The 14763-nt window shown below is 42.1% G+C and overlaps 1 protein-coding gene across 2 annotated transcripts in view; it reads right to left on the bottom strand.

Annotated features, from left to right (window-relative positions):
* Nucleotides 1-14763, bottom strand: part of DNAJC7 (DnaJ heat shock protein family (Hsp40) member C7) — a 30820-nt gene that overhangs the window by 7399 nt on the left and 8658 nt on the right. For both annotated transcript variants that reach the window (XM_006055765.4, XR_006549454.2), the window contains exons 2-8: nucleotides 8189-8277; nucleotides 7094-7218; nucleotides 6628-6741; nucleotides 5894-5968; nucleotides 1721-1839; nucleotides 928-1081; nucleotides 248-412 (exon numbers count right to left, since the gene is read on the bottom strand). In XM_006055765.4, coding sequence (XP_006055827.2) covers nucleotides 248-412; nucleotides 928-1081; nucleotides 1721-1839; nucleotides 5894-5968; nucleotides 6628-6741; nucleotides 7094-7218; nucleotides 8189-8277 — 841 coding nt within the window. The remainder of the gene's footprint in view (nucleotides 1-247; nucleotides 413-927; nucleotides 1082-1720; nucleotides 1840-5893; nucleotides 5969-6627; nucleotides 6742-7093; nucleotides 7219-8188; nucleotides 8278-14763) is intronic.

Raw genomic sequence — 14763 nt, 5'->3', positions numbered from 1 at the left:
CCATTTTTTTACTGGAAGAGAGAATCTTGAAGAACAGGTGGGAATATCATTCCAAACTGTCCCTCAAGTGTCCCTAAATTCCACAGAAAAAATAAAAGCTTGCCTCTCTGAAGTTCGTTCCTCACAAGCTGAAATATTAACCTTTTCTCTTCTCATCTGGTTTACCCTTACTGGGCAAAGTTCCCAAGACCTTTTTGTTGGCCCTTAAAAATATAGGCCCCAAGTTGCAGATCAAGTGCTTGCTTACCTTGGAATTAACCGTACCCCGATTACAGTAGAGTTTAGCATTTGTTTTTATATTGTTGGGGTCTATCCCCAGGGCTTCTGTGTACAGTTCATATGCTAGCTTGTAATTTCCTTCTTTAAATGCTTTATTCCCATCCTCTTTCTTTGCTTTAAGTGCTTTGGCATTCTACAAAGAAAAGCAAGGGGAGTTTCAGTTCACATCCAGAAACCCTCAAACCACTGCAGAGAGAGTCCAGAGTCTATTTTCTGTTTCTTAGATCCCAGGATGGCCCCCTACCCTGCCCAACACCATCTCTTGGGCTATTTGTTGCTCATTGGTGCTTGCTACAGAGTGGACGGGAGAAACCGAGATTTACAAAACAATACCAATGAGACCTGTGTTACCCAGAGTTTACCTCTCTCTACTCCCCAGGATAAGCATTACTATCTTTTCTTCACTGAAGGAAGAAAAAAAGAAAAAACACTGAGATATTAAAAGGATCTGACTCTAAATTATCATATTTACCTTCAGGCAAATACAAAGTTGTCCTGAAATGAATTCTAGTGAAAGAACCAAGCATCCTGGCAAGGTGGGAAGAAGTGCTATCACATTCCCTGTGACGGGCGGAAACCTTTCACCCTGTCTTAAAAGTGCAAAGAGGAAGCTTTCTTTCCTGCCCAGATCTGGTGCCTAGAACTTACTCTGCAAGCAACGCAGGCCTTCTCGTGGTCAGGAGCCATCCTGAGAGCCTGTACAAAAAACTGAACCGCCTTCTCAATACAATCTTCATAATAAAGGCAAAGACCTCGTACATACAGAGCATCAGCATTGGTGGAATCCATTCGTAAAATGTCACTGCAACAGCCAGAAAGGAGCACATTCAGCTGTGGTCTGGATTTCCCTCACCGTTACTATCATTTGGCCACTTTTTTTTCCTTGACCATGTGTCTAATATGGAAAGTATCCAAAGGTAGATTCCCAAGAACTCCTCCAAAATTACCTGTTTTCCCCCCTTATACACTGTGTCTCACAATCTTTATTAGAACAGGGTTGGCAGATACAGCCCACAGGACCAAACCCCACTTGCTGCTGGATTTTGTAAATAACGTTTCTTTGAAATCCAGCAATACTATTCATTTATCTATTATCTACGGCTGCTTTTACACTGTAGTGACAGAGGTGAATTGTTAACAGAGACCACACAGCCTGCAAAGCCTAAACTATTTACTAACTGGTCCTTTACAGTTTGCAAACCCCTTGAGTAGAAACAAAAGAACACTTAACATCTGTTCTTTCACATACAGGTCAAGTACCTATTGAACTTTGTAAAACCCTTAGGTTTTCAGACCTGGTCCAACCTCTGGCTTTAAGTCCCAGGAAGGTCTGATCACCCTATCTATAGGACCGTATGTAACTCCTGATGTAGAGAGCTGCTGGACAGCATTTGTTCAGTGCTATCTGGCATTTCACTGCAGAACTGGCTTGACTTCATACCTGGCCACAGACTGTGCTTCTGGGTAACGACCCAGCATTGCTAAACATTCTGCTTTGAGGATTTTGAAGCGATGGCAGGCAGGGGCATATTCTAGGGCACGGTCCATGCAAAAAACAACCTATGGAGAAGAAGAAAGCAAATGAGATTCTTCATCCTGAACTCCAGAAATGTCTTCACTTTAGTCTGGTCACAGGTAACAGAGAGATTTAAGGGAAAGTAATGCCAGAGGTTTAAGAACATTCCTAAATTACCAGACTAAACCACTGAAATGAGGAGAGCACTTGATCCAGACGATGAAACAGCAGCAAACACGTACTGAGTACTTCATGCACTAACTCACGTAATGCTCGCAACAATTTTATCAAGAAGGTTGTATTACTACCCTTATCTTTATTTTTTCTGGCTTTTTTATTTTTTAAATTAATTTATCTGACTGGGCCAGGTCTTCAATGCAGCACACAGGCTCTTCGCTATGGCACATGACTGTCTCTAGCTGTGGCGCCCAGGTTTAGTTGCCCCGCAGCATATGGGATCTTAGTTCTCTTCTCTGACCAGGGATCGAAATTGTGTCCCTTGCACTGGGAGGCGGATTCTTAACCACTGGACCACCAGGGAAGTCCCTGTTACCCTTCTTAAGATGAAAAAACTAGAGATTAAAATAACTTGTTCAAGGTCACCAAAGCCAGTAAGTGATAAGAAGAGAATTTCATCCTAGACACGAAGATCCAGAGCCTATAACCCTAATCACCATGCTAAGGTGCCTCCACAGGGAATCCAATCGATAGTGACTGTGATCAAAACTCTCATTCTTGGTCTTCCCTGGTGGTCCAGTGGTTAAGAATCCACCTGCCAATGCAGGGGACCCAGGTTAGATCCCTGGAGTGGGAAGCATCCACATGCAGCAGGGGAACCGAGCCCACGCACTGCAACCACTGAATCCCCACACTCTCTAGAGCTCATGCTCTGCAACAGGAGAAGCCACCACGATGAGACCACCACACACCATAAACAGACAACAGCCCACTCACTGCAACTAGAGAAAGCTCTCGGGCAGTAACAAAGACCCAGCGAAGCCCAAAATAAATAAAACTAAAGAAAAAATAAAAACAACTCTCATTCTTCTAGTAGAAATACTATTATTTGCTACTTTGCATAATTCATGTTTAGCCTAGTAAGAAAGACAAGGAACAGCAAACGAGAACCTGAGAGTCACTGCTCCCTACACCACTGACACCGCTCACAGCGCCTCCTTCCTGTGGCGCGAGCCTCACCCGCCACTGACTGCCGGGGTGGCCACTCTTCCGCTTTAGAACAGATTATCCAATATATTAGTCCGTCTTCAGTGGTCCTAGACTATACTTACCATGTCACTATACTAACCAAAAGGTTACACACACACATACAGAGCTCGGATTTTTTTCAGTCTTTCAGCTTAATAAAGATTCTCCATATATTCCCATCTTTTTTCTCAGTTTGTTCTCTGAGCTTTCACTTTTTGTTTATCTGCTATTCCTGGGAGATCCTTCTTGAATCATATTCTCCTAGGAATAACTGATCCAACAGAGAAATCTGGAGTTTAGGGACACCTATTCCCTCTAAAAATCTGGTCATTGGGATCAAGAAGTGATGAAGTTTGAAAACTTAGAAATAACTCAAATTCCATCAACAGGAAACTAGTTAGGTAACATAGACATTCATAGAACAATATGTGGCTCTAACGTAGAATGAAGAAGCTCTCCATATTAATATGGAAAGACTTCCAAGGCCTATTAAGTAAAAAAAATTTTAAAAAGGGCAAGGTATAGAACTTTGCATAGCATTATTACCTTTCATTCAAAAGAGAGAGAAAAAAAAAGAAAATGAAGAATCTGTATTTGTATTTGTTGGGAATTCCCTGGTGATCCAGTGGTTAGGACTTGGCGCTTTCTCTTCCAGGGGCCGGGTTCACTCCCTGGTTGGGGAACTAAGATCCTGCAAGCCACACAGCACGGCCAAAATCAGTATTTGTTTATTTATGTAGACCAAAACTGTAGCAGAAAATAGAACAAGAACAGTGCTTACCCCTGGGGTGAGAAATAGACAGATGGAAGACAAGTTTGGGGAAAAACTTATCACTGTTTATACTTTCCAGCCTCTGAACCAAGAATAGCATTTATTCAAATATTTAAATTTAAAAGTAAGGGAGAGTAAGTAAACACCATGAGCTGTTGCACCTGGAAGACTTTTCTGCAGTGTCAACAGTAGGGACGCCTCTCCTTGAATGACACAGGTTATACCCTGGAAATTCTAAGGACCATAGGAAAATGCAGGCATTGAGTAGGGGAGTCATGGTGCTAATTTCCCCCTCCTTAAACAGAAAAGGAATTAGGGGAGAGCAGTCAGTCAAATGTAAGCAGTCACATCCTGCTGCCTTTGCTAGGTTCTGTACAGAGATGGTTCGGCTCCTGGTGGGGAGTGTCAGTTGGAGCCTTAGGGCTTCACTTCCCACCCCCACCTCCCCAGGACTATGGACAGCTGCAGGCAAAGAAGATCTTTGTTTCTTACAAGTTCATCTGTTTCCCCTGCCAGGATCATAATTCTTCATTTGTGACATCACCATGAACTACAGTGGGGGGGCTGGGATGTCACAAACAGAGGATTCTGTCACGAACTGGGGATTCTGGCTCCAGGATAGGCAAGAAAGAAAAGAAACCCAGAAGACCGCCTTTCGAGACAAAGCTTTTGCTTATGTAAACCTCAGAAAACGTGACAGGAGACAGAACTGCTTTCCAAACACACACACACACACACACACACACACAAAGTATGAATCACACTACAAAGACACCACGGTTACTAAAACCAATGGACAGAAGAGGGATGCTAATAAGTTAATGCGGACTCTATAAACTAATCAGATATTACCACGTAAAAAGACCATCACAGTCTGTGACTTAGAATGATTCTTAACTGTACCCTTTCATCAAGCATTTGAGGACCTGCTATAGAAAGTACTGAGCAAATTCCCACATAAGAATTGACAACTCCAGCTCTTGGATGACACAAACTTCTTCTAAGTGATCCTGAAAACTGATCCTTATCAGTGACTTTTAACCCTTTTCAAGGCCACTTACCTCCCTTTGAAACTAGTGAAAGCTGCTTCCAAGTTCCCTTGCTCAAGACCTAGAAAGATACCTGCAACTCAGATACCTTTCCCCATGTTTCACACAGGTCAATCCCTTTGCCAAGTACATTTTTCATGAACTGTCATACAGCTCCATAAAGGACAGTGGTGTGCTTTCATGGAAACACTTAACATCAAAAGGGTAGTGTTTATAGCCTGACGACAGGCTATAAAAACACTACTCAAAAACGTAAAAGGGGTCTCTACTTTTTATTTACAGCTGCGTTCAGTTCGCAGGTATTAAAGCTAGCTCTCATTATTCTAATAAAAATATGTAATCCAAACTTAATATTTAATTCCAACTGGCTTTTCCTTTATTAACCACCACACTTTTAGGCTGCTAACTCCTATCAGAAATAGGGATGAACTCAAGTAACAGACTTGTACTGCTTTTTATTACAAAGTGAAATAAAATTAAGAAAAGAAACACTTCAACAAAAAAGTTTTTTTTAACTCTGTTGATGTGGAGCAACAGGAGCTCTCATTCCTTGCTGGTGGGAATGCAGAAGGATACAGGCCACTTTTGAAGACAGTTTGATAGGTGCTTGTAAAATGTAACAAATTTTCACTATAGGCTCTAGTAATTGCACTTCTTGGTATTAACCCAAAGGAGGTGAAACTTAAAGCCGCACAAAAACCTGCACACAGATGTCTAGAGCAGCTTTATTAATAACTGCCCAAAACATGTTGTAACAAATATATCTCTGGAATTCCCCTCTGGGGAATGTGGATAATGGAGGAGGCTATGCAAGTGTGGGGCAGAAGGGCTAAGGGAAATTTCTGTACTTTCCTCTCAATTTGGCTGTGAACCTAAAACGTTCTTAAAAAAATTAAGTCTTTAAGAAAAAAAAGAGGGAAAGAATGGTCAATGCCAAATTAAAGGGAAATTTATTGTTTTAGATCTTCTGTACCTTAGTACTCCTCTAATTACCACACACACACACACACACACACACACAGAACTTTGTGAGAAAAGTGTAGATGAGATTTCTACATAGTTGTAGTTTACCTTCCGAAAATCCCGCTTCTCAAAATCCGTTTCTGCTATTTTCTCATATTCTATGACTGCATTCGCATTCTTGAACTATACCAGAAAAATCATATAAGAGAGTTTTAATGAAGCTGTAAATTCCACAACCACAAAACCCAACAGGACCTTGATGAATTTATTTAAAGAAAATCAGAACCACAGATTTTCACAAGTCATACTGGTGAAGATGTAGCCAAGACTTCTTAACAGAAAGGTGAAGGCCCAACCTTCACCCTCAGTTTGAACTTAAAAGTCAGAAACGTAAGAACCATGACAAGATGTATGTAAAATAAGAGGCCCTGTCAGGGGTTTGGTGAGATTCTCACTAAAATGTATCCAACAGTAAACAAGGTACCTAAGAAAATGGAATTAAAACATGTTTTAGCTGCTAACAATTTAATCAGGATCTGAATTCATACAAATTTTTTTAACCTCACTCAAATCAGTTCCTTGATGCATCTGCCTACGCCCCACTTCTGCCAACTCAGAAACTCTCTACATTTCATTGATTTTCCAAAGCTGTAAATCATATTCAAAACCCCTTTTACAGATAAAGAAGCTGAGGCTCTGAGAGACTATGAGATTTGTGCACAGTCACCCAGGTGTGGCTGATGGCAGAAGTGAGACAGGATCTCAGTTCTGATTTTCAAGTCACTCTTCCTCCCAAATACACCACCGTGTTTCCTCTGATACAAACAAGGTCAAGCCCATACCTCCTGCTGGGCCTGAGCATTTTTGTGATCCAGTTCTAGGGCTCTCTGGAAACTACGACACGCCGCCATGGCATTCCCTAGAGATAGGTGGCATTTGCCTTCTCGTAGATGTCCCTAGGAGAAACACAAACGGGGAAGAAAAGAAACATGACTGGCCAAGCAGAGGGACATCAACAGCAGGAACAGCCACACAAAACCAACAAGGGATGAAAAGAGCCAGAGCAGCAGTTATTAGCCAGGGGTGACGCTGCCTCCACGGCACATTCAGCAGTGCTAGATATGTTGTTGCTTGTCACAACTGGGAAAGCAGGGAATCTGCTGAAATATCCTACAATGCACAGGACAGCCTCCTACAATAAAGGATTATCTGGCCCGAAATGTTAATAATGTCAAATCTGAGAAACCCTGGGCTACAGGAACTCAAGTATAAGCAACTTAGTACCCCTGAAACAGCCCTATTACATACCCGGACGAAAGTGTCATCCAACCTCACTGACTGCTGTGCATCCCCGAGAGCTTCCCGGAACTTTCCGAGCATCATCAAGGTGGCGGCTCGATTCCCATAATAGCTAGCATTTTTAGGACACATATCTACAGGAAAGGCAGAAGAATGTGAAACAAAGTTTAGCGTGGGTCACTGCTTCAAAAACTCAGGGGCGCCGACACCCTCAGAACTATATCAAGACAATCAAACTATAACAGGAATGTTGGCATGCTCTCTTTAAAGGCCATGGCCAAATTTTTGACTACTTGTGCAAAGGACAGTAACAATGGTGAAATCAATTTACAAATAAAAGTTATTTAGAAATGATTTATATTTAGCTTTAAAGTGTACTGATTATCTTTTAGGAGTGATGGGTTAGCACATTTATCTTAATGATTTGTATTTTATGTAATAAGATACAAAAATGAATTTGCATTTATTGAGTTGGAGGTGCAGATGGAGCAATTTAGGTGAGAAAAATGCTGATACGAGATTAAAATACTGCAAACTGAGCATGTAACTAAGACTTGTTCATATCTACAAAGGTCTCTTTCAATTCTGGTTTCCTCAGTGTGAAACAGATCACCAGCCCAAGTTCATGCATGAAACAGGGCACTCAGAGCTGGTGCACCAGGACAACCCAGAGGGAGGGGATGGGAAGGGAGGTGGGCGAGGGGTTCGGGATGGGGGACACATGTACACCCACGGCTATTTCATGTCAACGTATGGCAAAAACCACAATACTGTAAAGTAATTAGCCTCCAATTAAAATAAATAAATTAATTTAAAAATCTACAAAGGTCATTTTCTAAGACAGTAAATGAACTGGCAATGGCTGAGAGGATTAAGGTGGTTATCCTTCTGCCACATTATCTAGAATTTCTGGAACTGCCTTTAATTTGCCAAATGAAGAACCACCTGCTTGAGCCACAGAAAGTTAATTCTTTCAGGTCATTAAACCCAAAATAGTTCACACAGTTAACAGTCATCAATCCACTAAGCAGAAAGATTACTTCTTACAGAGGAGCTATTTATAACAGCATTTGGCAAATTATTTTCCAGCATATTCCTTCTCACCTATGGCTTTTGTATAATAGTTATAAGCTTCATTGTAATCTTTCTTGGCATAGTAGGCATTTCCTTGTTCCTTGAAAGACTCTGCTTCTCTGAAAAGGAAAGAGAAAGAGAATCATGTTACTATACCCAGGGAATGACCTCTATAATCTCATGGGAGCAATCTTTTGGTCTAGAGTCCCCAGCACATAGAGCTGAAAGTTAATGTGATACTTGAAGCAATTTATAGATTTGTTCAACGGGCTGATGGACCAAAAGGGGGTGCTAATGAAAGAATTTAATGTACAGGAGACAGGGATCAAGACCATACCCATGGAAAAGAAATGCAAAAAAGCAAAATGGCTGTCTGGGGAGGCCTTACAAATAGCTGTGAAAAGAAGAGAAGCGAAAAGCAAAGGAGAAAAGGAAAGATATAAGCATCTGAATGCAGAGTTCCAAAGAATAGCAAAAAGAGATAAGAAAGCCTTCTTCAGCAATCAATGCAAAGAAATAGAGGAAACAACAGAATGGGAAAGACTAGAGATCTCTTCAAGAAAATTAGAGATACCAAGGGAACATCTCATGCAAAGATGTGCTCGATAAAGGACAGAAATGGTATGGACCTAACAGAAGCAGAAGATATTAAGAAGAGATGGCAAGAATACACAGAACTATACAAAAAAGATCTTCACGACCCAGACGATCACGATGGTGTGATCACTGACCTAGAGCCAGACATCCTGGAATGTGAAGTCAAGTGGGCCTTAGAAAGCATCACTATGAACAAAGCTAGTGGAGGTGATGGAATTCCAGTTGAGCTATTCCAAATCCTGAAAGATGATGCTGTGGAAGTGCTGCATTCAATATGCCAGCAAATTTGGAAAACTCAGCAGTGGCCACAGGACTGGGAAAGGTCAGTTTTCATTCCAATCCCAAAGAATGCTCAAACTACTGCAAATTGCACTCATCTCACACGCTAGTAGGAGAAGGCAATGGCACCCCACTCCAGTACTCTTGCCTGGAAAATCCCATGGATAGAGGAGCCTGGTGGGCTGCAGTCCATGGGGTCACTGAGGGTCAGACATGACTGAGCGACTTCACTTTTCACTTTCTTGCACTGGAGAAGGAAATGGCAACCCACTCTAGTGTTCTTGCCTGGAGCATCCCAGGGACGGGACATCCTGGTGGGCTGCCGTCTACGGGGTCACAGAGTCGGACACGACTGAAGCGACTCAGCAGCAGCAGCACATGCTAGTAGTGTAATGCTCAAAATCCTCCAAGCCAGGCTTCACAATACGTGAACCGTGAACTTCCTGATGGTCAAGCTGGTTTTAGAAAAGGCAGAGGAACCAGAGATCAAATGGCCAACATCCGCTGGATCATGGAAAAAGCCAGAGAGTTCCAGAAATACATCTATTTCTGCTTTATTGACTATGCCAAAGCCTTTGACTGTGTGGATCACAACACACTGTGGAAAATTCTTCAAGAGATGGGAATACCAGACCACCTGACCTGCCTCTTGAGAAACCTATATGCAGGTCAGGAAGCAACAGTTAGAACTGGACATGGAACAACAGACTGGTTCCAAACAGGAAAAGGAGTACGTCAAGGCTGTATATTGTCACCCTGCTTATTTAACTTATATGCAGAGTACATCATGAGAAACGCTGGACTGGAAGAAACACAAGCTGGAATCAAGATTGCCGGGAGAAATCTCAATAACCTCAGATATGCAGATGATACCACCCTTATGGCAGAAAGTGAAGAAGAACTAAAAAGCCTCTTGATGAAAGTGAAAGTGGAGAGTGAAAAAGTTGGCTTAAAGCTCAACATTCAGAAAACTAAGGTCATGGCATCTGGTCCCATCACTTCATGGGAAATATATGGGGAAACAGTGTCTGTCAGACTTTATTTTGGGGGGCTCCAAAATCACTGCAGATGGTGACTGCAGCCATGAAATTAAAAGACACTTACTCCTTGGAAGGAAACTTATGACCAACCTAGATAGCATATTCAAAAGCAGAGACATTACTTTGCCAACAAAGGTCTGTCTAGGCAAGGCTATGGTTTTTCCTGTGGTCATGTATGGATGTGAGAGTTGCACTGTGAAGAAGGCTGAGCACCGAAGAATTGATGCTTTTGAACTGTGGTGTTGGAGAAGACTCTTGAGAGTCCCTTGGACTGCAAGGAGATCCAACCAGTCCATTCTGAAGGAGATCAGCCCTGGGATTTCTTTGGAAGGAATGATGCTGAAGCTGAAACTCCAGTACTTTGGCCACCTCACGCGAAGAGTTGACTCATTGGAAAAGACTCTGATGCTGGGAGGGATTGGGGGCAGGAGGAGAAGGGGACGACAGAGGATGAGATGGCTGGATGGCATCACTGAGTCTGAGTGAACTCCAGGAGTTGGTGATGGACAGGGAGGCCTGGCGTGCTACAATTCATGGGGTTGCAAAGAGTTGGACACGACTGAGCAACTGAACTGAACTGAATGAAAGAATCTGAGTTTTTTGGATGCTATATTTTTTGGTCACTTTGACACATTCAAACTAAATCAAGAAAACTCTCCCATGCTGCCTGACCTCCCTTCTCACTATCCCTATCTTTAATCATTCCCTTAGGACAGACACCAACTTATAGACACTCTCTCACAGGGATGAAATTTTTATATTTATGTCCTTTCCACTGTGTCACAACTTCTGCCTCTTTAGCAAACTGACAAAATCAGTTATAGGTAATTCCTTTCAGGGGTAACTTATTTCTCAATGTGAAATGAGTCATATCCTTGGAATTTTGATGATTTATTCTTTCGAAAACTGGCTCATGCATTGGTCACCGGAAGGACAAACAGCAAAGCAGGTGACAAAGATGTTAAAAGCATAGCATATTGGTGTTTAAGATGGAGGACAGAGCTGAGTGACAGGAGACACCAAGAACTTGGGTGACGGAGACATACAAAATATCGGCTTCCAGAGTCATACTCTAAGAGGGACCCGCCTACTGGAAGTCTCTCTGTCACATCTATGTGGATGCTTACTGCTCCCTTGACCATCCCTCTAGTACCCTGCGTAACACCCAATGGGTAATATAAAAAATTCTGCCCTACTCCAAGATCCAATTTTTGAAGCTGTGCCATGAGACAAACTATACTTTCAAAAAGACAATGATACATAATGGGGAATTATAATTTTGACAAAAAAACTAAAATCAAATCAGATATGACCAACAATATCTCAAAGAACAAACTTGTAACCTATATCAGAGATACCCAAAATCACTCTGATTAATCACCCTAATGACCAACCTGAATGACAATGATAATTCTTTACCAAAATAACTACTGTAACATAACTAAATATCTGGGCATTTCTGTTATAAGAAAGAGTAACGAAATTTCTTTTTTCCTTTTTCTTTCTTTAACACATGCTAAGAGCCCAGTTCAAGGCCTGCCTGAAGTGAAGATGAAAGTACAGTTCTTAACCTTAGTGATGGTACAAGAAGTTTACAGCTTGATTCTGTGCACTGTGGCACCTGGGAGATTTGTGATTTTATTTACTTATGTATTTTCAACTATAAACTAGTAAAGCCACCTTTTATTGAGGCGATCTCCCTTTCCAGTTTTTTCCATCACTGCCCTGGCAAGACCCACTAACACGAAAGGTCTGCTAGCAGAAAGGAGAGGCAAAATGGGGGACTTCCTTGGCAGTCCAGTGGTTAGGATTTGGCGCTTTCACTGCAGGGACCCAGGTTCAATGCCTGGTCGGGTAACTAAGGGAAAAAAAAAAAAAAGAACTCAGAAAAAAGAAAAAGAAAAGGAAAATGACCTATAAATGTTGACAGATTTGATCTGTGATGGATTTGAATAATTTTATTATATCAATTGTTACAGTGCCATAAAGAGGCCATCTGCTATTAAAAGTTCTCAAGGAGGATCCCCCAAGTGCAAGACTTATAAGACCAAGCACAATCTTTCTACATGGTGAACACCATACTGTAACTGTAAATTAAGCCAGGCACTATAAAAATGATGAAGAGCCTATCCTTTAAGAGCAGACATGCCAGGGACTTCCCTGGTGGTCCAGTGGCTAGGACTCTGAGCTCTCAGTGCTGGGGCCCTGGGTTTGATCCCCAAATGGGAACTATATCCCACATATTACAACTAAGACCCTGTGCAGCCAAATAAATAAATAAAAATAAATATTAAAGAAAAAAGAACAGACATGCCAAAAGACTGAAGAAAGGACTTCTCCAACACTGGATGTCACAAGTTGAGTCAAACCACTATGAAGAAATGGGAAGAGAAAATGCAAAAGAAGCATTAGGCCCAAACTGTACCTGAGAAGACCTAGCCTTCTCTTCAGTCAGCCAGTGGCTAAGACCACACAAATTCCTGAGGAAAACTAAAGGCAGCTGGGCACTCAGATACATGCTGTGTCAGTGTAAAAAGCTTGTTAGTCAAAGACGGAACAATCTGGAGAGCTACAGAGAAGTGCCCTTTCTTTCCTGAAAGAGAAGGAGGCCGTAAGTTCAGCACTGGCTTTCTATCCAAGATTCAAAAGATGACTTCTGTGGAAAATCAGTAATCATTACTGAGGCCAGGTACTTTCCATACATTATCTTATCAGGTGAGTTTCATTATTCCCATGTTTCAAAGGAGGAAATTAAGGCTTTGAGGTTAAAAACTGGCTGGAGGTCAGAGTGTTGACCCACACCTGTCAGATCCCGAAGCTGAGCTGTACCCTATCTACTATACTGAGCTCTCTCTAATACTCACCTCTACCTATTGCCTGAGACTTTAAAAATTAATCTGTAATGCTAAGAACAGTGAATATTAATTTCTTTCAACTAAGACACAAAATAGCCCCAGCGTATAAAATCCAACTCCAGACAGGCAACCTGGATTTAAATGAGCCAAATGACACTCCTAACAATTAGTCACAGAGACAGCAGGGCTTCTTTCCCTTTAAGATGCATGACCTAGTGAACTGGACTTTGCCTCCCCCAAGAAATGCATTTCATTTTAGTAAATGGTGAGTAGATTCCATTCTAGAGCAAACAAAGCGAGTAATGTAGAGTCAGCCCACAGCAGAAAGAACAAGAAGAACTGTGTTGTGACAAGTTACCATGTTTTTAACCTCACACTGCACAGCATCAGGCCAGAATTAGCTATTCCCACACAACTGCCTCATGAAAAGGACTTATTTTCATAGAAACATGGTTGATTAACAGCTGCCTAAACAATGGGCACTTAGTGCTTTTAAACTGAATGCTTATTTTTTGCCTCCAGGTCCAACAACCAAAGCAGAGTCCCTCCTTCACTGTGAACCTCCCCACCAAATACACGATGAGCCCTGACCAATGGGCCTGACCCCGCGAGACCAGCCAAGGAAAGAGTGGATCTTTGGAATCCAGCATGGCAGCAGCAAGAACTGAACAAGGCCGCATCAGGAACAATTCCAGGGTCAAATCCATTCAAGTCCTGCCTGGGAGTCTGAGAAAGGGCTGAAGCTTGTTCAAGTTGCCCTTACAGCCAAGGGACTGAAGGATGAGATGTCAAAGGCACAGGACTGGAAAAGGAGGAGAGCTGGTTAACAATGGAACTGAGGGCAATCTGGCCATGGCATCTGTCACTCCACTCAACTGCCAGTCAATTAATTTGAGAACCAAGTGAAGTTACATGTACCTAACTGAAACACATCAGTACTAAAAAATGAAGAATTAGGATTAATTGGGTTCACCTGGATCAGGTTAAAAAAGGAACAGATTCAAAAGGGACTACATTAAACTACATATTATTTTTATGGCTGCAAAATAAAATTCAGACTAAACCCTGAAATACAATACCACATCAAAATACAGACTTGGTCACAGCTGACCCGATGTCACTATTAACATCTACACTGTATTTCTAGTGCATTTTCAAATTTTCAAAACATTTCCAATGAGGACCCAATATCGTGTGTCTTCCAATAGAGGAAGAGCTTGTGAGGCACCCAAGGGGGCTGCACAGGTCTCCTAAATCTTCCAGTCTTAAGTTTTCCCCAACTAGATCCTGTTAGTGGCAAGGTTTTGGGGTTAAAACTAATTTATCCAGTTCCACACCCAATCCCTGGATCAACTCCAGGCAGAGTAAGTGTCACTTCTCTGATTCACTAAGAGATGCGGGGAATGACTACCTCCATCAGACCAGACCTTTCACTTTAATAGTCAGCATCAAATCCCTGTGAATACAGCTACCGAAAGGTTTTCCAAAAACTCTGCTCTCTTTGGATGTATGATGGGAAGGTGTCCCACAGCAGGATCAGTGCCAAAGGGCCAGGCTGCCTTCCCTCCACAGACAAAGGTAAGGAGAAGACACTCCACTCTTGTTCTGCTTTGCTACTTTAAAGTGCATTTCTTTACTTTTCAGAAATAACTTCATCAATCAGAAAGCTGCAGCATGAAAACCTGCTCTTCTAACACTGCTGCTGCTGCTAAGTCGCTTCAGTCATGTCCGACTCTGTGTGACCCCACAGACGGCAGCCCACCAGGCTCCCCCATCCCTGGGATTCTTCAGGCAAGAACACTGGACTGGGTTGCCATTTCCTTCTCCAATGCAT

The sequence above is a fragment of the Bubalus bubalis genome, chromosome 3, assembly GCF_019923935.1.
Source record: "Bubalus bubalis isolate 160015118507 breed Murrah chromosome 3, NDDB_SH_1, whole genome shotgun sequence".
Classification (NCBI taxonomy): Eukaryota; Metazoa; Chordata; class Mammalia; order Artiodactyla; family Bovidae; genus Bubalus; species Bubalus bubalis.
The sequence above is the reverse complement of the archived record's forward strand: the minus strand, read 5'-3'. Positions and strand labels throughout refer to the sequence as shown.